At 38.9% G+C, this 22,178-nt stretch overlaps 1 protein-coding gene across 1 annotated transcript; it reads left to right on the top strand.

Annotated features, from left to right (window-relative positions):
• The first annotated feature begins 2,366 nt into the window (after positions 1–2,366).
• Positions 2,367–5,309, top strand: LOC119735868 (calcium/calmodulin-dependent serine/threonine-protein kinase-like). The gene is made up of 3 exons (XM_038209811.1): positions 2,367–2,382; positions 3,470–3,784; positions 5,185–5,309. Exons 1-3 carry the CDS (start codon positions 2,367–2,369, stop codon positions 5,307–5,309), a joined length of 456 nt encoding a protein of 151 aa, XP_038065739.1.
• The last annotated feature ends 16,869 nt before the right edge of the window (positions 5,310–22,178 follow it).

The following is a 22,178-nucleotide window of genomic DNA, read 5'->3' as shown; positions in this document are numbered from 1 at the left end:
GGGGGGACTGGAGGACTTAAATAAACAAACAGGGGGACACACTACCAAGACATACAGGGACCACTAAACAAAGGCTATGCATTTTGAAAGGGGGAACTACTCCTATGTATAAATGACAGAAAATTTTAAACAACTTTTTGGCTCCGCCACACATGCAGTGCATGTTCAAGTGTTATATGTTACATTTCATAAAGTGTTAAATTTGTTACATTTCCGATTTCAAATATTCTCATTTCAATGTAATTTTCAAGCTTTTTAAATAACCACAAAGGGAAACTCGTGATTCGGTGAATTGTAAATATTTCAGATGTTGAACAAAAATGAACCGGAATAATGTTATTGCTTAAGTATCAGTGGATTATCTACATAGACATTTTAGATGTATTTACTGTTTCTTTTACCAGGGTTAACTCACTGATTTAAATCACAATTTAAATCAAATGAATTTGTTCAAATTCCTGATTTAAATCCTTTTTTGTAAAAATCTTATTTTTGGCAAAATTTACTGATTGAGGGTCATTTTAATCAATTAAATCAAATGTTTCCAACCAATTACAAAGCTTGTGTAAGATGTTAACACATTCAACTATCCCTTCTTCATCAGCAGCGTCTCGATATACATGTTGGATTCGCATAATTACCCACAATTATTCTTTCTTTTTTTAAGTCTGATACGATTTCTGTTCTCCACCTTGTATGACGGACCATCAATGAAACATGATAAGTTACACAAGGATCAGTGCTGGTTTTAAAATTAGAAGCATTTTTATGAAACTGAGGTTTTTCCATTGTGCGCATTGATCATATGAAAAATATTAATCGTATGATAAGGACAAATTTTATATGTGCATGTAGCCTCACTCTCAAACCTACCGTCACAGCTGGCACTTTCAGAATCATGAATTATGCCATGTTTCATAAATGGTTTTTGCTGATATCCATTTCAAGATTAATTGTAATGATTATTATAAATCTCAGGTTTTTAACAGCTGAAGCAATTTTCTTGCACATCTGTGTTCACCCCCTGAATTGAATCAACAAAATTTGCTCGAACTTGACATCTATAGAAAACCAAATATAACAAAAAAGTAACCTTCTTTGATATGTGAAAAGAAAATTATACTCAATGGCTACATGCCCATTCTGCTCGTGTGGATTTAAAAAGACGAAAGTAAAAAAAAAATGTGTTCTGGTGATTTAAAGGAAGTGTTTAGTACTTAAACATCAAGGTAATTATAAATGCGTCCAAGCATTTATAAAGTGTTACAGGCTGTAAACACGTCACTGTGTTTAGTACTTAAACGCGTCCAAGCATTTATAAAGTGTTACATGCTGTAAACACATCAATGTGTTTATGCTATAAACACATTGACGTGTTTAAAAGTACATTGTGTTTAGAAAGTAAACAGTAAATAAAACATGTTCATATGTTTATGTGTTTAAAGAAATAAACGTTTAGTGTTCAAATATAAACATGAGTGTTCAGTGTTTATTCATAAACGCGTCAAAGTGTTTACAAAGTTTTACAGTTGTGTGTTTATATTAGTGTTCAGATGTTAAACATATATGTGTTCAGTGTTTATTTATAAACGCGTCAAAACGTTTATAAAGTGTTACAGATATGCGTTTATATATGTGTTTAGAAGTTAAACACACGGTTTTACAGTGTATAACAAAACAAAAAATAGCGCAGTAATGCAATAATGCAGTCTAGATGACAACATCCCAATGTTTAAAAAGGAAATTCGCCACTAATAATACAGGCTTCTGACTGACTTCATTCTCCGTCACGTTTACATCCTAATGAGTCATCATGCAGAGACACACCAACACACATTTATTTTTTAATTTACGGAGGCCAAGTGTACGGAGAAATTTCGCAGTGATTTGCAGCAGGATTAAAGGAAAAGTTAGACGGGCCTCATCCCCCTGCTTAACTTCCTTGATCCGCCCCTCACAAGGTTAGAGTTGGTTAAGAGCAACAAGTGGTGCGGGATTGGGCCATGGGGGTTTGTCATGTTGTAGTTTAGAATTGGCTAAGAGTTATAAGGGGTGCGAGATTGGGTCATGGGGGTGCGGGTCTCTCTTGTTGTAGTTTAGAATTGGCCAAGACTTATAAGGGGTGAGAGATTGGGCCATGGGGGTGCGGGATTCTTGTGTTGTAGGTTAGAATTTGCTTAGAGTTATAAGGGGTCCGAGATTTTGTCATGGGGTGCGGGTTTATCGTGTTGGATGAGATCCACAAAGAGATTGTGCCATGGGGATGAGGATTTCTAGCCCTGTTAATATTTTCTGTTGTGCGATCTGTATGTAAAATTTCCAATTGAAGGAGATTTGACACTTTGTAGCAACAATTTGCAATAAAGATGCGTTATCGTTCTCGTAAGAAAAGCATTTTGTCCTCACGGATTGTGAATCGATTTGAACAAAGAAACAGATTTTGTGAGTTTTGGCTTTTGCGATTTTTTTTGAAAAGTGCTTTCATTTGGATTCACACTTGCCCACATTGAAAACAAATCAAACACAAAATGAAATTATTTTTGGACATTGTACAATTCGATTTTTTTTTAAACAGTGATGCAGTAATGGTTGTCGATTTGTGTGTTCGTTCGAAGCTCATTCAGCTGGTAAAGAAGCCTATAATACGGAAAATAGCTCTTGAGGAGAAGACCTGTTCCTGAAATAATACGACTGAAAATATGAGATAAAAATCGGCTGTTTACTTCAAATTCTAATTCTATTATTAGTTATGTTGTTCGCATAGGAAATGAAAAGTGGTGGCCAAATGTTTTGTTCTCTTAGTCGGCTTACAGCGGCCACCGTTGGTGCGTCAATATATAGGCCAGGACTAAGTTTGGCGGCAAAATTGGCACGTGAACGTGAACGACACCGCCACTATCCAGCATTCCAGCGTAAGCACGGCCGGATGACTTCTCCTACTGCCGCGATCCGTAATCTTTTTTGAGGCTGATAAATCAGGGCGCATAGCCGTCAGCCTTGCTCATGAGAAAGTCCGAGCAGTATTCCCGACTCTTAGTTATAGACGGATTGGAAGACTGCTCCGCAAAACCTTCAGTCAACTGAGGCGAGGCAAGCCAGGGAAGTCGAGGTTAAATCCAAGGCCGGTTTGGATGTACTATGGCCTGAAGTCAAAAGTCACTCATCGCCACCAGACCGCGCATGTGAAAATCATGACATTGTGCCTTTGTCCTCCAGCTCTGATCAGCCCTCCGTTGAAACACCGCAAGAGGAACGAGCTCTGAGGGAAGATATTTCTAATCTCAAAGAAACAGAACAGAAGCTGAGAAACGAAAATGCTTCACTACAAAGAGCTCTAGAGGAGGAGCAGAAAATGTCACCACAAGCATGGCTTTCGCCATACATGAACATTAAGAGGGAGGACCTCCCCGATGGGAAAAAAAATTAGGAGAAGGGACTTTTGGCTCCTGCCAACTGTCGACCTACAAAGGATTCCATGTCGCTGTGAAGACTTCAACCAACCCGACGAAACTCAGTGACAACAACCTGCGCAAAGTTGCACTGAAAGAAGCCAGAGCCACGTCGACACTCGAAGCCTGTGTTTACCTGCCGCACCTCATCGGCGTTTGCCTCGACGAGCCACCGTTTAAACTGGTTATACAGTACGGCGGGGACATCACCGTCCTGAAGGCAACCCAAGAGAGGGCTCTCAGTAGAGTTATTCCATGGATGAAGGTGTGTCGGGAGATGGTGGAGGGAGTCAAGGCCATTCACAGAAGTAACATTATACACAACGACTTGAAAGGTAAATTTTATTTAAAAAAAAACTTTAAATGTAAGGTGTTATCAATTAGGCCTACAGAACAAAGTTCACTACTTCGTCAAGTGATATAACAAGGTTATATGTCAGGACGAATGATAAAAACTACATTACACGACTCCATGTTGCATCTTAAAGACATTTTGCCACCGTGCTATTCTAGTTTTCGTCACCGTATTCACGAAGAGACAAATCTTGCTGTGCAGTCCAAAACTTTCGAAAGAATCACGTGTAAAGTTGGTTACTTTTCAAAACAGAATATTCGTAGAGATTTAATTGAATTTAATTTAGGATTATTAATTCACCTAACAGTAATTCCTGCGTAAACGTTCAGTCTGGTTTATAGGGCGAGTCAAAAAAGAGGAACCCCCCCCCAAAAAATACACTTCATATTCAAAAAAATTATGTACCACCAAAAAGGTTGGCAAGCCAATTCATCAGCTACTTTTAGATGAAAAAAGTTCAACATTTCAGCCTTATGTAATTTGTAGGTCAAAAATGGAAGCACAAATTGCGTGTCTGTGCTTCTGACGACCTTTTTTCTTGCCACGCGATGATTTTTTGTCTCTTCGTGAAAACGGAAAGCCCTTCATTAACGTAATCTTTCTTTGGAGCACAAATTTGTCCCTAAAAAGAAAAATGCGGTTTAGTTCAACTCATCTTGATTCAGATATCCCTGGTAATTTTGCGATGATTTGAAACCGAAATTCGATTTTTTTTTTCCCTGGGTTCGGAGTCTCATGTAATAGTGACAGACTTTATATTGCTTTGAAAGCAGGTGTTCAAACGGGGAAAGAATTAAAGAAAGATCTGTCTTTGTTGAGCTTAAACTCACAAAAAAAGCCAGGGGAACGCATTATTAAACGAGGGTTCATGTTCATTTTACTTCATTTACTTGAATGGTTGGCCTTGGAGCAAATATTCGTGTTTAGAAAGAATGACTCTAGGCTATATGCTTGAATATGTGCTGCACTTAAAAAAATGAAAGGAAAGAAGAGTACGTCAGCTCATAAATCACTACTAAATTTGAATTAACGTATGTTAGGCCAAAAAAAAAAAATATTCGGTCTCTGGTCAGACCAAAGTTCCGGAATTGACGCGGCCACGCGGCTTTTACTATTTTGCTTTTTTGGTGTCCTCATGTACATTGGTGGCCTTCATAATTTGCCTTGGTGCTTTCGATCAATTGCCTTGGTGCAGTTCTCCATTCCTTGGTGCTCTTTGGTAAAAAAAATTGAGGAGGTGCGGAAATAGAGGGCGCTGTTGGAGCTACCGCGGAACATTTTGGAAAAAAAAAGATCGACGCGCATGCTTAAAATCGACGCGCGCGCTGACCACAGACCGACTTATTTTTTTTTTTGGCCTTATGTTACGATATGTTTCAGACGACAACGTGTTGCTTCGCAAGAACATGGCCTTCGCTCCTCTCATTATTGACTTCGGCAAGACACAGGAGCTGGGCGCGACTAAACCCCAACGCAAACCGCCTGTGGGAAAGCTACAGCAATAGAGGAGACGGTACCCTTGGATTGCCCAGGAGCTTCTTCGCGGAGCTCATCCATCAGTGAAGACAGACACCTTCTCACTCGGCTTTATTTTGGATTGCATCACCAAGAGATCACCCGTCGCACGCCTGCAGAAAGCCAGGGACGCGGCCTTTGTTGACAATTCCGACAAACGAGCCAGTTTGCAGCAAGTACATGACATAATTGCGGGTAGATAACGTACAGGATGTGAAAATCAAGAAATGTTCAAAATCAAATGTTTAATCCGAAATCGTCTGAGAAAATATTCAAAATTTTGCCATTGTACTTCTAATCTTCATGAAACACTGTACACTACATATTAGTCCCCAAAAAAGTCTCCGGTTTCTTGTATGCGCGCGCGTCGCTTTAGCCATGCGCGTCGGCAAAATGAAAAAATTTTTTATTCAATGAAAGATGATGTCTCAAAACCGCCAAACTCACTGGTTTGACTGGAATCCTGGAAAATAGCCGCGTCGCCGCACCACTTTTTGGGCAAGCTCCATACCAAAAACCGGAGACTTTTTTTGGCCTTAAAAGAGGCAAATTGATTATGATTTTGAATTTGATGTAGGCCTACGTTGCTTAAACAAATATTAAAGCAAGGGATTTTAAGTGTATGTGTCATTGTATAATTTGTATCCTGGAGCAAGCATTTTTTTTTGCAAGTGTATTCTGAATTTTGTTGTTAATATTGGCCTACCGCGTGCTAAAATGCCAACACTACAGCCTGCAACCATTTAAAGCTTTCTGTCACGGTTTGAGTTCCGGATTCCCAACGCTCCATAAAAGTGACGGATTGGGAAAAGACATAATACATTAGTTTCTTTACCAGGATGACTCTGTGTCCAATGATTATAAAGCTCTCATTATTATAAAGACTTACCGTTAACTGGTCAACCAAAATGTTCGTAATACGTATGCCCACTTGTACCTTGGAAGTGTTTCGACTTGAAAGAAAAAAAATAAAACATGGACAAACAATTGGAACAGTTTCAAACAATGCGTCTAAGATTGTGTAATGTGTTCAAAGTTTAGACAGTTTTAATGGCATAGGTTTTCCCTGTTGTATTGAGCCAATAACTTATGTCATGAAAAATGTTTTGCAAGCTTAAGCAATGTTGTTCTTACTCGTGGCCTACCAAGGTCCACCAGGTTGTCAGCCCTGAAATAACAAAATGACAACAATATACAGCCTGCAACAATTTTAAGCTTTCTGTCACGATTTGAGTCCCGAATTCCCAACGCTCCATAAAAGTGACGGATTGGGAAAAGACATAATACAGTAGTTTCTTTAACAGGATGACTCCATGTCAATGGTTATTTATGTCAATGTTGGTGGTTATTTTTCAAAGCACTACTGCAGCTCAAACTGATTTCTCCATCCACAGTGACACTTTCTTACAAGTTCTTCCAACCATACTCTTAAGTTCTTGGCAACTAATCTCGCACTGCTGATACTCATCGCGGCAATATTGACACCAAAGTGTTTTGCAAATTGCTAGCTCACGATCGTCACTGCACAGTCATACACAATACACACACACATCCACACGCCTACAATATTAATTACAAACAAGCATGCACTCTCGAATTTGTATCCTTGTGGAGATATTTCTTTGTTCTCGTGTAGTAAAGTTTTCGATTTTGAAAGTGAAGTTTCAAAATGCTCTTATTTTAACTAGAATTAATTTCCTTGGCTGAAATTCGGACTAAATATCCCTTTTTTAAAACTCTTCCATTTGCGAGCAATCAACCCATCTTGGAAATTCCTAGTTTTTGAGTAAAATCCATATATCTATTTCGTGAAAACCTTGTGGAGACCTATTCATCTATAGAAATTGCCCTGTGGAGACCTTTACAATGTTTTGTTCCCTATTGTGTGCGTGTCTCCACAAGGATACAAATTTGAGCTCACGAGGTGCAAACCCATTGAAAATTATCTTTAGTCTGGTCCTGAAGTACTCCACTGCGCACACTGCATTGATGTCCATCAGGTTCTTGACTGCACTGCTTATTAGACTTGTGTCACAAGTCTGTCCATTATCGTAAATTAGGGCCTATATTTCGCCAGAAGTTTTTGAGCGATATTGCGGAAACAGAAAACGTTGGAAATCCGGAATCCGCATAAAATTCCGCAGACGTTAGACTAAAATCCGGAAATCTGGAAAAATCCGGACAAATCACACCCCTGAAATTATAAAGCTCTCATTATTGTTATATAAAATTACCGTTAATTGGTCAAGCAAAATGTATCCCTCCCCATTATGGATTTTCCTTGTCATCGCATATCCCTCGCCAGGCAGTGCAAACTATGCGGTTGGCGAGACTGAAGTCATTCTTGGCTGCCTGTAACGCCTGAAAAGAAACGTTAGTCCGCATCCGTTAGTGCAGTTATGAACGCAATGGATTATGTACCCATACATTACCTAGGTCACCCTGTTCCACCCTGAAGGATATTTTTGAGATTTTTAAAGGGATCGAACTGAAACATCAGGCGACTTTTAAGAAACAAAAAAGAGGGGGGGGGGGGGGGAAATAAACACGCGTCGCCGCACTACTTTTAGAAAAAGCTCCACACCAGAGTAGTATATACTGAGCATCTCGACCCCCAATGAGGTGGCATCGAGGTGAGGCGTGAGGCGGGATGGTGAGGCGGATGAGGCGGGTGAGGCGGGATGGTGAGGCGGGTGAGGCGGGATGGTGAGGCGGGGTGAGGCGGGGTGAGGTGGGGGTGAGGTGGATGTGGTAGTGAGGTGGATGTGGTAGTGAGGTGGTAGTGAGGTGGAGGTGGTAGTGAGGTGGAGGTGGTAGTGAGGTGGAATTTTTTTTTTAATTTTTTTTTTTTATTATTATTTAATTTTTATATTTTTATTTTTTGTTGTTGTTTTTTTTCTATTTTTTGTTTATTTTTTTTTTCTTTATTTCTTTATTCTTTTTTCTTTAAATTTGATTGTAATATTATTTAGATTTTAAGATGTCTTAGCTTACGGCGCCACTTTAGTGGCGACATTGAGCTCACGCTAGTGAATCCGAACGGAGTGGGTAGAGGCGCAAGCCTCTAGACTTGTGTACGAGCGACGAAGTCGCAAGCAGGCCTCCATTACGGAGCCACGTTAGTGGCGACATTGGCGTTACGCTAGTAACCCGAACGGAGTGGAACTGTAACGTAAGTCTCGAGACTTGCCTCGAGACTCGTGTGAGAGCGATGAAGTCGCGAGCACGGCTCTAAGGCCCTGGTTTCCTGAGTCCCCTACAACTATCTGTTTTTTTCCTTTTCTTTTTTAATTTTCAAGACCAGTTGTAAAAGATGTTAAATTTAATTCGTTATGTAGTATTAAATTAAAACGTTATGTAGTATATACATGTAGATAGGCCTACACTACCAATACGCGAGCCATTCTTATTTCTAAAGATGAGCTTTCTTAATGTACAAGATGAGCTGTCCATCACATTGGCCTTTGTTCTAATTCTAAGACTAGTGCCGATGTTCTGTGGCACGGCCCCGTGGTTGCCGGAGCAACTTCCACAACAAACATCACACGGGCTTTCCTAATTTCTAAGATGAGCTTTCTTAATGTACAAGATGAGCTGTCCATCACATTGGCCTCTGTTCTAATTCTAAGACTGGTACAGGTGTTGCCGGACCAACTTCCACAACAAACATCAAACGGGCTTTCCTAATTTCTAAAGACGAGCTTTCTTAATTTTTAAGATGAGCTGTCCATCACATTGGCCTCTGTTCTTATTCTAAGACTGGCACCGATGTTCTGTGGCAAGGCCCCGTGGTTGTCGTAGAGACTTCAAAAACAAACATCAAACGGGCTTTCCTAATTTCTAAGATGATTGATTGATTGATTTATTTATTCTTATTTACGGAGCCACGACAGTGGCGACATTGACCTTACGCTAGTAACCCGAACGAAGTGGACCGTTCGCTAAGTCTCGAGACTTAGTCGCGAGCAGGGCCCATACGGAGCCACGTTAGTGGCGACATTGAGCTTACACCAGTGAACCCTAACGGAGTGCGGAATTCGCAAGTCTCGAGCAGCGCTCTAGGTGTTTGGTGCCCTGGACCCTTCATCGCTAGCAATTCAATTCGATTCATTTCAATTCAGTTCAATATTTTATTTTATCAGAACATATTTAAACACGGTGGTCTAATAAGGAGGCACAAGTCTCGATCGTACACACGCTCCAACAAATTGGGTAGTCTAAGCATTTGACCTCGTTTTCCGGTGGAGGATCATGATCCTCATCGAGGATCATATCGGTAACCCCGACGAGGATCACCAAACGGGGCGTGTCTGAGGCGTTGTGACGTCATGGATCATGGACAAATCGATATAAGGTAGGGTTTAACACTGAATGAGTTTTATTGCTTGAAGTTAATTAGTACAACAAAAGGGGAGAAAAGTAGGGGAGAAAAGTATACGACTATGCAGACAACGCGCGTGGAAGGGAATAGTACTTATATGTTGTTTTAGTAATTTGAAGCGTCAGTAAAAATTAAAACAACAGATTAACCCAATTCATGGATGAAGGCGGTTATTGATGTCTTAATGGGCATACTTCGTGAATGAAACTTTATTTTTTTTTTTTTTAAATATTATTATTATTATTAATCAGGCGACACGCTATCGAGATGGGACCAAATACAAAAACATTTAAAATTATACCTGTATTTGTTGCCAATGGGTGTTATCGTAATGTATTATACAATATACAAATATAAATGTACAAGTAATGAAAAAAATACCTATAACCTAGAGACACGCAAAAAGAACACGGTATCACACCGAATTTGTATTTACAAGTACGTGTATTTGGTTTTATTTCACAACACAAAATCAATAACATAACAATAAGTAGTATTACATGTATTTACATTCTTTAATTTATTTACATTTTGCATTTCACTCCCCACGCTTTGACGATTTTTATCCGTAGTTGGCTATTTTCGTATCATTTATATCAGGTCATTACTATTGTTCTGTTATCCACACCATTTCTGATGGTCTAGAATAGCCTTTGTATACTCGAATGGGGAAATCCGTTGACGTCATAGTGCTGTGTCATCGAAGGATGACAAAAAGAAGCAGGACAAGTCCGGTCTTGCCCAGTCGTCATAGGTCTGAATTCGCGGTGCTTTTAAATATCTCCATGTACTGGCAATTGGCGTTTATTAGAGGAACGTTCGATGTTCATCGTTTCTGGGGATTAGCGGTGTCGTAGACACAAGTCTGAGCATAGTATTTTGATTGAATTTCAGGGAATCTTGACCAGGTCAGGATCACACTGAGTTTTCCAATGTACGTACCGTACTGTTTTCTTTTCCACCAAAGGCACTACAGAATACTATTATTTTAAGAATTACAATGGACTTTTCTCAAACTACTAGTCTTCAGTCAACACTCGTCTTCCTCAAGATCTCGGAAAAGTCCGTCAAATTTGGCTTGGTGTTTAGGCATTATCCTGTTCAGGGCTGTGTTTACTTCTGTGCCTTTATTAATTTTTCTTTCCAGCTCTTCAACAATTTCTTGATGAGTATCATTATCTCTCAAATGCAGGTAACTTGACAAAAAATCCTTGTAGTTGTTGAAAAAGCATCGCTTGACTGTCCAGAGTGTCTTCCTATTTGCTTTTTCCTTGGCTTGATCTTCACCCATACACCCGTTGACGTACTTTTCATATTTCTCACTCCACATCTCTTCAGTGGCGTCTTTGGCGTCTTCCAACCAGTCTTGATAGGTGGGATTGTCTTCCAAATCAGAACTAGACTCATCTTCATCCGACAATTCGTCTTCTTCTACCTCCGTTTCGGATTCCGAATAACCTTCCTCGAAAACTTCGTCTTCATTCTCCGAAGATTCAGCTTCACGGTTTTCTATTTCCGAATCTTCAAATGACTCTTCTTCGTCCGATAAATTGTCATCTTTTACCTCCGTTTCGGATTCCGAATACTCTTCATCGAAATCTTCGTCTTCATCCTGCGTAGATTCAGTTCTACAGTTTTCTATTTCCGAATCTTCTAATCTACGCTTTTTAAAATCAGGTTCAGAATTATCCACATCAACGTCCTCCACATTAACTTCGTCTTCAGCATGTACATTTTCTATATGCCTCCGTAGGTTATATCTCCGTCCAAAGCTCTTGTCACACTTGTGACAAACATGGGATTTGACTGCAGAAATAGCATTCATGTTGAGTGTTTGATGGTTATTCTCCAAATGGCAAGAAACGGATGAAAACATTTGATATGTAGCTACTCATTTCACTAATTTCGCTGCTCGTGCTCTTTTGCTCACGCCTTGCTCTTTTATTGCTCTTTTGCTCACGCCTTGCTCTTTTATTGCTCAGTTGCTCACGCCTTGCTCTTTTATTGTTCAGTTGCTCACGCCTTGCTCTTTTATTGCTCAGTTACTCACGCCTTGCTCTTTTAATGCTCAGTTACTCACGCCTTTCTCTTTTATTGCTCTTTTGCTCACGCCTTGTTCTTTTATTGCTCAGTTGCTCACGCCTTGTTCTTTCATTGCTCTTTTGCTCACCCCTTACTCTATTCTTGCTCTTCTTTGTTTGCTCCCTACCTGCAATTGCTGGCTAACGGAAGCGACATGCAACGCCATGCGGTGTGATACAAGGAGTAGGAAAAGAGCAAGAAATGGGCAATAAAAGAGAAAGGCGTAAGCAAAAGAGCAATAAAAGAGCAAGGCGTGAGTAACTGAGCATTAAAAGAGCAAGGCGTGAGTAACTGAGCAATAAAAGAGCAAGGCGTGAGCAACTGAGCAATAAAAGAGCAAGGCGTGAGCAAAAGAGCACGAGCAGCGAAATTAGTGAAATGAGTAGCTACATATCAAATGTTTTCATCCGTTTCTTGCCATTTGGAGAATAACCATCAAACACTCAACATGAATGCTATTTCTGCAGTCAAATCCCATGTTTGTCACAAGTGTGACAAGAGCTTTGGACGGAGATATAACCTACGGAGGCATATAGAAAATGTACATGCTGAAGACGAAGTTAATGTGGAGGACGTTGATGTGGATAATTCTGAACCTGATTTTAAAAAGCGTGGATTAGAAGATTCGGAAATAGAAAACTGTAGAACTGAATCTACGCAGGATAAAGACGAAGATTTCGATGAAGAGTATTCGGAATCCGAAACGGAGGTAAAAGATGACAATTTATCGGACGAAGAAGAGTCATTTGAAGATTCGGAAATAGAAAACCGTGAAGCTGAATCTTCGGAGAATGAAGACGAAGTTTTCGAGGAAGGTTATTCGGAATCCGAAACGGAGGTAGAAGAAGACGAATTGTCGGATGAAGATGAGTCTAGTTCTGATTTGGAAGACAATCCCGCCTATCAAGACTGGTTGGAAGACGCCAAAGACGCCACTGAAGAGATGTGGAGTGAGAAATATGAAAAGTACGTCAACGGGTGTATGGGTGAAGATCAAGCCAAGAAAAAAGCAAATAGGAAGACACTCTGGGCAGTCAAGCGATGCTTTTTCAACAACTACAAGGATTTTTTGTCAAGTTACCTGCATTTGAGAGATAATGATACTCATCAAGAAATTGTTGAAGAGCTGGAAAGAAAAATTAATAAAGGCACAGAAGTAAACACAGCCCTGAACAGGATAATGCCTAAACACCAAGCCAAATTTGACGGACTTTTCCGAGATCTTGAGGAAGACGAGTGTTGACTGAAGACTAGTAGTTTGAGAAAAGTCCATTGTAATTCTTAAAATAATAGTATTCTGTAGTGCCTTTGGTGGAAAAGAAAACAGTACGGTACGTACATTGGAAAACTCAGTGTGATCCTAACCTGGTCAAGATTCCCTGAAATTCAATCAAAATACTATGCTCAGACTAGTGTCTACGACACCGCTAATCCCCAGAAACGATGAACATCGAACGTTCCTCTAATAAACGCCAATTGCCAGTACATGGAGATATTTAAAAGCACCGCGAATTCAGACCTATGACGACTGGGCAAGACCGGACTTGTCCTGCTTCTTTTTGTCATCCTTCGATGACACAGCACTATGACGTCAACGGATTTCCCCATTCGAGTATACAAAGGCTATTCTAGACCATCAGAAATGGTGTGGATAACAGAACAATAGTAATGACCTGATATAAATGATACGAAAATAGCCAACTACGGATAAAAATCGTCAAAGCGTGGGGAGTGAAATGCAAAATGTAAATAAATTAAAGAATGTAAATACAAGCAATACTACTTATTGTTATGTTATTGATTTTGTGTTGTGAAATAAAACCAAATACACGTACTTGTAAATACAAATTCGGTGTGATACCGTGTTCTTTTTGCGTGTCTCTAGGTTATAGGTAATTTTTCATTACTTGTACATTTATATTTGTATATTGTATAATACATTACGATAACACCCATTGGCAACAAATACAGGTATAATTTTAAATGTTTTTGTATTTGGTCCCATCTCGATAGCGTGTCGCCTGATTAATAATAATAATAATATTTAAAAAAAAAACCAACAAAAAACAATAAAGTTTCATTCACGAAGTATGCCCATAAAGACATCAATAACCGCCTTCATCCATGAATTGGGTTAATCTGTTGTTTTAATTTTTACTGACGCTTCAAATTACTAAAACAACATATAAGTACTATTTCCTTACACGCGCGTTGTCTGCATAGTCGTATACTTTTCTCCCCTACTTTTCTCCCCTTTTGTTGTACTAATTAACTTCAAGCAATAAAACTCATTCAGTGTTAAACCCTACCTTATATCGATTTGTCCATGATCCATGACGTCACAACGCCTCAGACACGCCCCGTTTGGTGATCCTCGTCGGGGTTACCGATATGATCCTCGATGAGGATCATGATCCTCCACCGGAAAACGAGGTCAAATGCTTAGACTACCCAATCGCCGTGTAACTCCGGACTTGTTGGAGCGTGTGTACGATCGAGACTTGTGCCTCCTTATTAGACCACCGTGTTTAAATATGTTCTGATAAAATAAAATATTGAACTGAATTGAAATGAATCGAATTGAATTGCTAGCGATGAAGGGTCCAGGGCACCAAACACCTAGAGCGCTGCTCGAGACTTGCGAATTCCCCACTCCGTTAGGGTTCACTGGTGTAAGCTCAATGTCGCCACTAACGTGGCTCCGTATGGGCCCTGCTCGCGACTAAGTCTCGAGACTTAGCGAACGGTCCACTTCGTTCGGGTTACTAGCGTAAGGTCAATGTCGCCACTGTCGTGGCTCCGTAAATAAGAATAAATCAATCAATCAATCAATCATCTTAGTGCACTGATCGCGGAGACCATGGGGCAGTGTTATGTGCACCACGATACTTGAAGGGAAGTCCGCTAAATGATGAGTTTAGGACGCTGAGGCAATAATTCAAAATCAGAAACAAAATAATTGGAAGCTGATGCAAAAAGTTTCACTTCTCAGATTGGAATATCAAATTATTTTAATTGATGTCTGATTTTATATAAACAAAGCAGAATTAAATACATGACAATCAGTTCCCACAATGGCAAGTAGTAATATGAAATAAACCAGTGTTACAGGAGCTAGGGTATGGAATTTGCGTGGTCTACAATTGTCAATTAACTTAAATTCCAGTATAAAATGCCGTTACGTTCAACTGTTGCTTAATTTCCTTAATTTCCCTAAATTTCCCTTATAAATTTCCCCAACTTCAAATTTCCCCGAACGCCAAGCTGGGTTGTGTTATGGCATCAGACTCGCCAACCTATCACACAAAATATTTTATGGAGCAAGAAACCAAAACTAGAATTAGACATACAACAGTCACTGTAAATTACAGACATGAAACAGTCACCGTGTGCGACCAGGTGATTCACTCACAAAAGTTTACAACAGATCGACAGGACAAATGAACCCTAAATTACTCTTTTTCTAATCAACACATGAATTCAAGATTTGTCCAGTAGTATCAGAGATAGTGATGTGAGACTATGAGACACAAATCATGCAATAGATCTAAAAATATTATCATCAAAAGCTAGGTTTAGGGGCACAAACTATTCTTCAATGTACTCACACATTGGCAGCTGATCCGAAAAGGACGGTATTGCTCATCACTTTCCAAGATGGCAAAACACACGTAGATTAATGCGCCTCACAACCCCTCTCCTGATACTATTAGCTCAACAAAAGTGTCTCTAACAGTTACAGGATACATTCTCACACATTAATAGCATTTTACAAATAAGTGAATTCAGGATTGATGCGTCCAAACTGTTTTAAATAATTACTTTTCCTCAAAGGAACTATTTGCACTACATGTGGATGAATAGCGGTGACATGTCGCTACACGTTATAAATAGAACTGATGAAATCACGGTCTCACACGACGACTACGGAGTCTCTCAAAAGACACGGACCCCTACATTAGAAATTAGGAAAGCCCGTTTGATGTTTGTTTTTGAAGTCTCTAAGACAACCACGGGGCCTTGCCACAGAACATCGGTGCCAGTCTTAGAATAAGAACAGAGGCCAATGTGATGGACAGCTCATCTTAAAAATTAAGAAAACTCATCTTTAGAAATAAGGAAAGCCCGTTTGATGTTTGTTGTGGAAGTTGGTCCGGCAACACTTGTACCAGTCTTAGAATTAGAACAGAGGCCAATGTGATGGACAGCTCATCTTGTACATTAAGAAAGCTCATCTTAGAAATTAGGAAAGCCCGTGTGATGTTTGTTGTGGAATTGCTCCGGCAACCACGGGGCCGTGCCACAGAACATCGGCACTAGTCTTAGAATTAGAACAAAGGCCAATGTGATGGACAGCTCATCTTGTACATTAAGAAAGCTCATCTTTAGAAATAAGAATGGCTCGCGTATTGGTAGTGTAGGCCTATCTACATGTATATACTACATAACGTTTTAATTTAATACTACATAACGAATTAAATTTAACATCTTTTACAACTGGTCTTGAAAATTAAAAAAGAAAAGGAAAAAAACAGATAGTCGTAGGGGACTCAGGAAACCAGGGCCTTAGAGCCGTGCTCGCGACTTCATCGCTCTCACACGAGTCTCGAGACAAGTCTCGAGACTTACGTTACAGTTCCACTCCGTTCGGGTTACTAGCGTAACGCCAATGTCGCCACTAACGTGGCTCCGTAATGGAGGCCTGCTCGCGACTTCGTCGCTCGTACACAAGTCTAGAGGCTTGCGCCTCTACCCACTCCGTTCAGATTCACTAGCGTGAGCTCACTGTCGCTACTAAAGTGGCGCCGTAAGCTAAGACATCTTAAAATCTAAATAATATTACAATCAAATTTAAAGAAAAAAGAATAAAGAAAAAAACAAAAAATAGAAAAAAAACAACAAAAAATAAAAAAATAAAAATTAAATAATAATAAAAAAAAAAAATTTAAAAAAAAATTCCACCTCACTACCACATCCACCTCACTACCACATCCACCTCACCCCCACCTCACCCGCCTCACCATCCCGCCTCACCCTCCCGCCTCACCTCGATGCCACCTCATTGGGGATCGAGATGCTCAGTATATACTACTCACCAGGAACCGGCGACTTTAGGGGGAACCTAAATATCTATTTCGTTTTTTAAGAAATGATCTTGGAAAAGATTTTTTTATTTTTTTTTATTTTAAATTTGAGGTTTGTTTCATAGCTCGTAATGTTTGAAGACATTTTTTAAAGACAATTGTTGAAATCGCATTTTTGACAAAACTGATTTTAGGATGATTTTTTTTTTAAAGAGTGATATCAATTAACTGATCAATTGCAGTAATTTTGTCATCTAAAGTGCTTAAGTTAGCTTGCCATGATTAGTTTTAGTGCTAGATATAGATATATATGGGGTCCGCTTTTTCTGATCACCCTGTACAATAATTGTGCTTTTAAAGCGAAATAACTTAAACTGTGTGTTGAATATAACAACTCCACATATATTCCTTTGCATTCTTAACTTTTGGCAGGACAAAACAAAGAGGCAAGAAGCGAGAACCAGTCAAAAAGAAGAAAGACAAGAACATTCTCAGAAGAAACCAAATGAGAGCCTTTTTCCTACATAATAAAGGCATCATGAGTGGTGAAAGTAGGGGTGATGATAGTGGCGACGGGTTTGAGGATAGTGGAAGTGAAGGGATCAATGTTGTTGGGGGAGGAGGTAACAGGGATGATAATGGGGTTTAATGAAAATTCGACAATGTAATTTCTTTTCTGATGAATGCAGTGTTCAAATTGAGCGTCACGTCGAAAAGTGATATCGGAAAAAAATAACCACCTGCTCCGAAAGGAAAGCCGAAACACCCACTTAAGGCTCATGTGTGGGAAGGTATTTTTCCAAACGTGGGTCTACGGGTATAGCTATTTTTGAAGGCATTATGGATTCATATTTTTTACGTCATCGTTCCAAACCACGTCATTTATTAACTAATTAATTAAACTCTTCAGTGTATGAGCTGATTTTGTTTTATTTGGATACTTACTAAATAATTATAACTTAATTATTTTACGCGCAGCTAGAAGTATAAAAAGTATTTGCGTACCGCCCCAATCAGTTGCCGCAAGCTAAGAGATATCGATCGTTATAGGTAAGAAACCTTATTATTTCATTCGTGCTTATTTGAAGTTTCCAAGTACATTTTTGTAGTTATTTTTCCCACTGATCAATAACATTCACCTTATTTATGGATTCATAGACAACAATTGATTTTATACGAGCCATATTTTCAGCATGTCATTGTTTGTTGTCTGTATTGACTTTTACTCAACAGATGTCAGATCGATAATAAGAACGCCGGTCACATTGTATTTTAAATAAATTGCTTTGAACATAATTTGCCGCTTATGTGGTTGAATAATTAAAAAGTGTTTATACGTTGCCGCCAGCTAAAAGATATCGATCGTTATAGTTTAAAAGGGGTCAAGACGGCAACTCCACTCAACGCTCCGGTGGCTCTAGGACGTCAAGCTACATTTGGACGCAGTCGGACCTTGCAAAGTAGGCTACGAATTTGAAGAAGGGAACTGATGGAGTAGACGTTGCAGTAAGGAGTATCTACCGGAGTAAATTCAGCTTGTGCTGATTACTGGTGTAGTTGTAGCAGTTGGAGAGAAATCTACCGGAGTTAATTCAGCTGGTGCTGATAACTGTAGTAGTTGCAGTTAGAGAGAAATATACATGAGTAAATTCATCCGGTGCTTTATATTGGGGCAGAAGTTGCAGTTAAGAGAATCTACCGGAGTAAATTCAGCCGGTGCTGATTATTGGAGTAGAAGTCGCAGTTACAAAAATCTACCGGAGTAACTTTTTGTTAACTTGAAAGTCTATGACGTGGCGGAGTCATTTCAGAGGACCAACAGTGTTGAAGATTAAATGATTTATATCGGACGTACTTGCTTAATGTTTTAAAATAAAGAACTTGAAGGTTCACTGCAATATTGACATTTTGGCATTTACCCTCGTTGTCCTGAATTAGTATTTAAAGACAACTACCTAGTTGCATATTTCAACCGAACGAATCTCTGGATTCACATAAATTTATTGTCGCAGCCATAGACATATAGTTTTATTATATGGCTATTGTCGCAGCCCATCTACAGTGATACATGTAAAAGCGCTCTCTACCTAGAATGAGAGAGGAAACACTATCGGCCGCTCGCACGATGTGTTACTTAAGAAAATGGTTTTAGCCTATGGAGTTGGTATGGTTTTCCTGAACGATGCCATACGATGACTTCATCTTGGATAACACTTGTCAATACACATTTTTGCATTATAGTCTCGTTAGTTTGTACAAAGATTGAAGTCAATCCGATGAAAGGAAGTCTTAAATTTTTGCATGCCTTGAATCCGTTTTTAAAAGAAACCGGAATATAAGGCCGTCGAGTTATTATCGAGTTTTTTTGTGGGTTCCTAAAAGTTTAATGACGATTTGTTTTACTCTTAGATTGTTTGCCCCTTGGCATGGTATTGTATCCATTTAAAATTAATTTCAAAAGGTTGTTTGTAAGAGGACAATCTTTGTTAAAAGCATGTTGGCTTTTTTGCCCGAAAATGTAGTTCGAGTAACCGATTTTGTGTCTTGTTTATCATACATAACACAATTTTCTGGATGTCATCTCAAGTGTAAGGTAGGTCTAGGTTTTCTCTATCAACCATGTGGATAACAGTTATTAAATCTTTTCTTTGAAGTATTTACTTCCCTAAGAAACTTAATAGTACATCAACAACGTAGCGTGAGTAACCGTGGAATTGCTCTAAAGGCATACGGCTGTTTCATGTATGGCCTATTTTAAGTATTCAGTCTGTGTATTGTTTACGCAGGTTGACTCTGTATATGAAGAGAGCAGATGTGGACAGTGCCCATACCTATACTATATCAAAGTCAATACTAGCCCACACAATACTGGCACAGCATATACCATACCTTAAACTACACTATACTACACTATAATTATTCGAGTGATATGCACCTAGAATATTGATCTTTGTTTTTAGTTATTTGTCAAACATAACTCTTTCTTGTTAGCTCACTGTCATACTTTTATAAGCTGATGAGAAAAAAATATTATAGTTCATCATCACAGATCTGTAAGTTGAATATATGTACTTATATTGCTACGATGCTTACAAACATAAAACATTCTTACAGTGATCTGGTGATAGCTGAGCACATTTCTGATCTTAAAAACATCTTATAGATATTGGTTTTGATTCCTGCTTATTTCTTGTCTTCCTCGTTTAGTCGCCGAAAAGATTATTCTTAATTTATAAAGAAGCGGGCTTCCCACGTTAGGGCAACATTACCCTGCACGTAACTTCGGCATAACAATCACAGGGCGCGTAATTTGCAAGTTAAGTATTCCAAGATAGCATGTAGCGATGCAAGACAATTCGAGTACACGCTTTGAATTGCGTAAACAGCACAGCGACCCGTTGGTCTACTCGCCATTAATGTATACATGTACACACACACATTGTATACATTTTCAGTTTAAGTGATCGTATTTGGTGCAGCCGACGCTTTGACGTCGTCTTATTGAGTTGTCAGACAAGGTTTGGAAATCAAATTTCGTAAATAATGTTTTGATTTGCGTACAGTTTATTCGTAGCATTCCATTGATCATTTTCAACCGAATTCTCCGGTAAACGACAAACAAATACCGACACAGAAGACAAAATGGCGCTTGTCTGTGATATGCACAGAAATCTGACATGTTGCATGCTCCGGGATCTTTTAAGTGTGATGATACATTGTAACGGTTGTCATGAATTCGGTTGTCATGAATTCGGTCGTCATGAATTCTTGTAAAAAAAACCCATTCATTTAAGACATTGGCCAGAAGTCCATTGGTCTAACAAAAGTAAACTCAAATTGTGTGGTTACTGGGTTTAATGGTTGATGCTTGCTCAAGTTTCAGGAAAAGTATTTTGTATTGGAAACATCCTAAAAATGCAGATGACGTAAATTTTGCAAATTTAGATTTGTTCTTGTTTTGGTAATTTTGTTAAATAAAGTGACAAACACTACACAGTTTGTGTAAATGGAACGGCAGTTTCTCTTGTTTCAACTTAAATTTGCATTGCTGGAAGCCTGAAAAGAGCCGTTGAAATCCTAACCTGGGCGAGCATTGACCTAAAGTTTCTGCCTCATTTGAAGCATTGTGTTTTTCTTAAATGTATAGTCTATATGATATATTGAATAACAATTTAACATATAAAAAGTGGGGTGGATGGTTGGGTCAAAACGGTAGAAAAAATTTAAGTTTAAAAAAAAAAGAATATTTTGAATGACCCTTACAGCTTAAATTTCAAGAGTTGGCCTATGTATGAATTTTGTATTATTTTTTCTGTCGTTTATTTCAAATAAACACATTTTGCAGTTTACAATAAAAGGTTGGGATTTTGTGCCTTCCGTCTCTAATATAAGCTTCAGTTGTATTAATCTGATTAGAAGAAATCAAAAAGTTAGAGAGACGTGATATATAATATTCTTAAGCAAATACTTTTTCAGGGGCAAAATATGACACCACAAGATGACACCACGTTTGGCACGTAAGAATTTACAAAATAATTTAGGATTTTGTTGTGTTTTGCTTCTCCACATAACAAAATGTCCTTTCCTTTAAAAAAAAAAGAAACTGAAAAGAATTGTGTTTCTTTTGACTGAAAAAGAAACAAGTTGTTACTATCCTACTGGGGAACTAGCCTCATCCTCAAAAAGATTTTGCATGATCTTTATTTTTCCAATGCTTTTTCGGCATAGCCCGACCTTTGCAGGGTATGTCCAACTGATTGAGCAAACAGGCTATCCTCATTTGTAGCAGTTTACTCTTCAAGAGAGCACCTCCCATCCCAGCACAATTTGAGATAAATTAAGTGAACAAAGGGGGAGGCTATTGCAATGGGTTATACAGCGAATGACAGTCCCTTTTCTACTACGCCTCCTGCACTGGTGGGGTCCAAAACTACCCATTTCTAGATACTCGACCCTCCGAAGCAAATCATGACGATCAATCCATTAAAAAAAAAAAGGTTGAAGGCAATCCCTATTTTCAAATTTCATTTTGTTTTCAAGGCAGAAGTAATTTCAGATTCTTTTGTTTCTATGCTTTTGCAAGATCAGAGTACGTACACTACAGCTGTATAGGCGATTGAAGGAAAAACATTTTGATCAATTTGTAACAGATGAAACACAAAGTAACCATTTAAACCAACATGTGACTTTAAAGCCGAAATAACTTTAGCTATCTACTTGTTGAATGACCACATGAAAGTCAGGGCATATTGAATGACTTCCCTTATATCCTTCCTGTTTTTGCAATCAGGGCAAAGAAAATGTACTATTTT

Source organism: Patiria miniata, unplaced genomic scaffold, assembly GCF_015706575.1.
Source record: "Patiria miniata isolate m_02_andy unplaced genomic scaffold, ASM1570657v1 HiC_scaffold_29, whole genome shotgun sequence".
NCBI classification, from domain to species: domain Eukaryota; kingdom Metazoa; phylum Echinodermata; class Asteroidea; order Valvatida; family Asterinidae; genus Patiria; species Patiria miniata.
The sequence above is the reverse complement of the archived record's forward strand: the minus strand, read 5'-3'. Positions and strand labels throughout refer to the sequence as shown.

Bases quoted from the DNA above. Each gene is read 5' to 3' on its own strand.
- LOC119735868 (XM_038209811.1), top strand. The intron at 3,785-5,184 runs GTAAATTTTATT...GATATGTTTCAG, and splicing joins TATACACAACGACTTGAAAG to ACGACAACGTGTTGCTTCGC.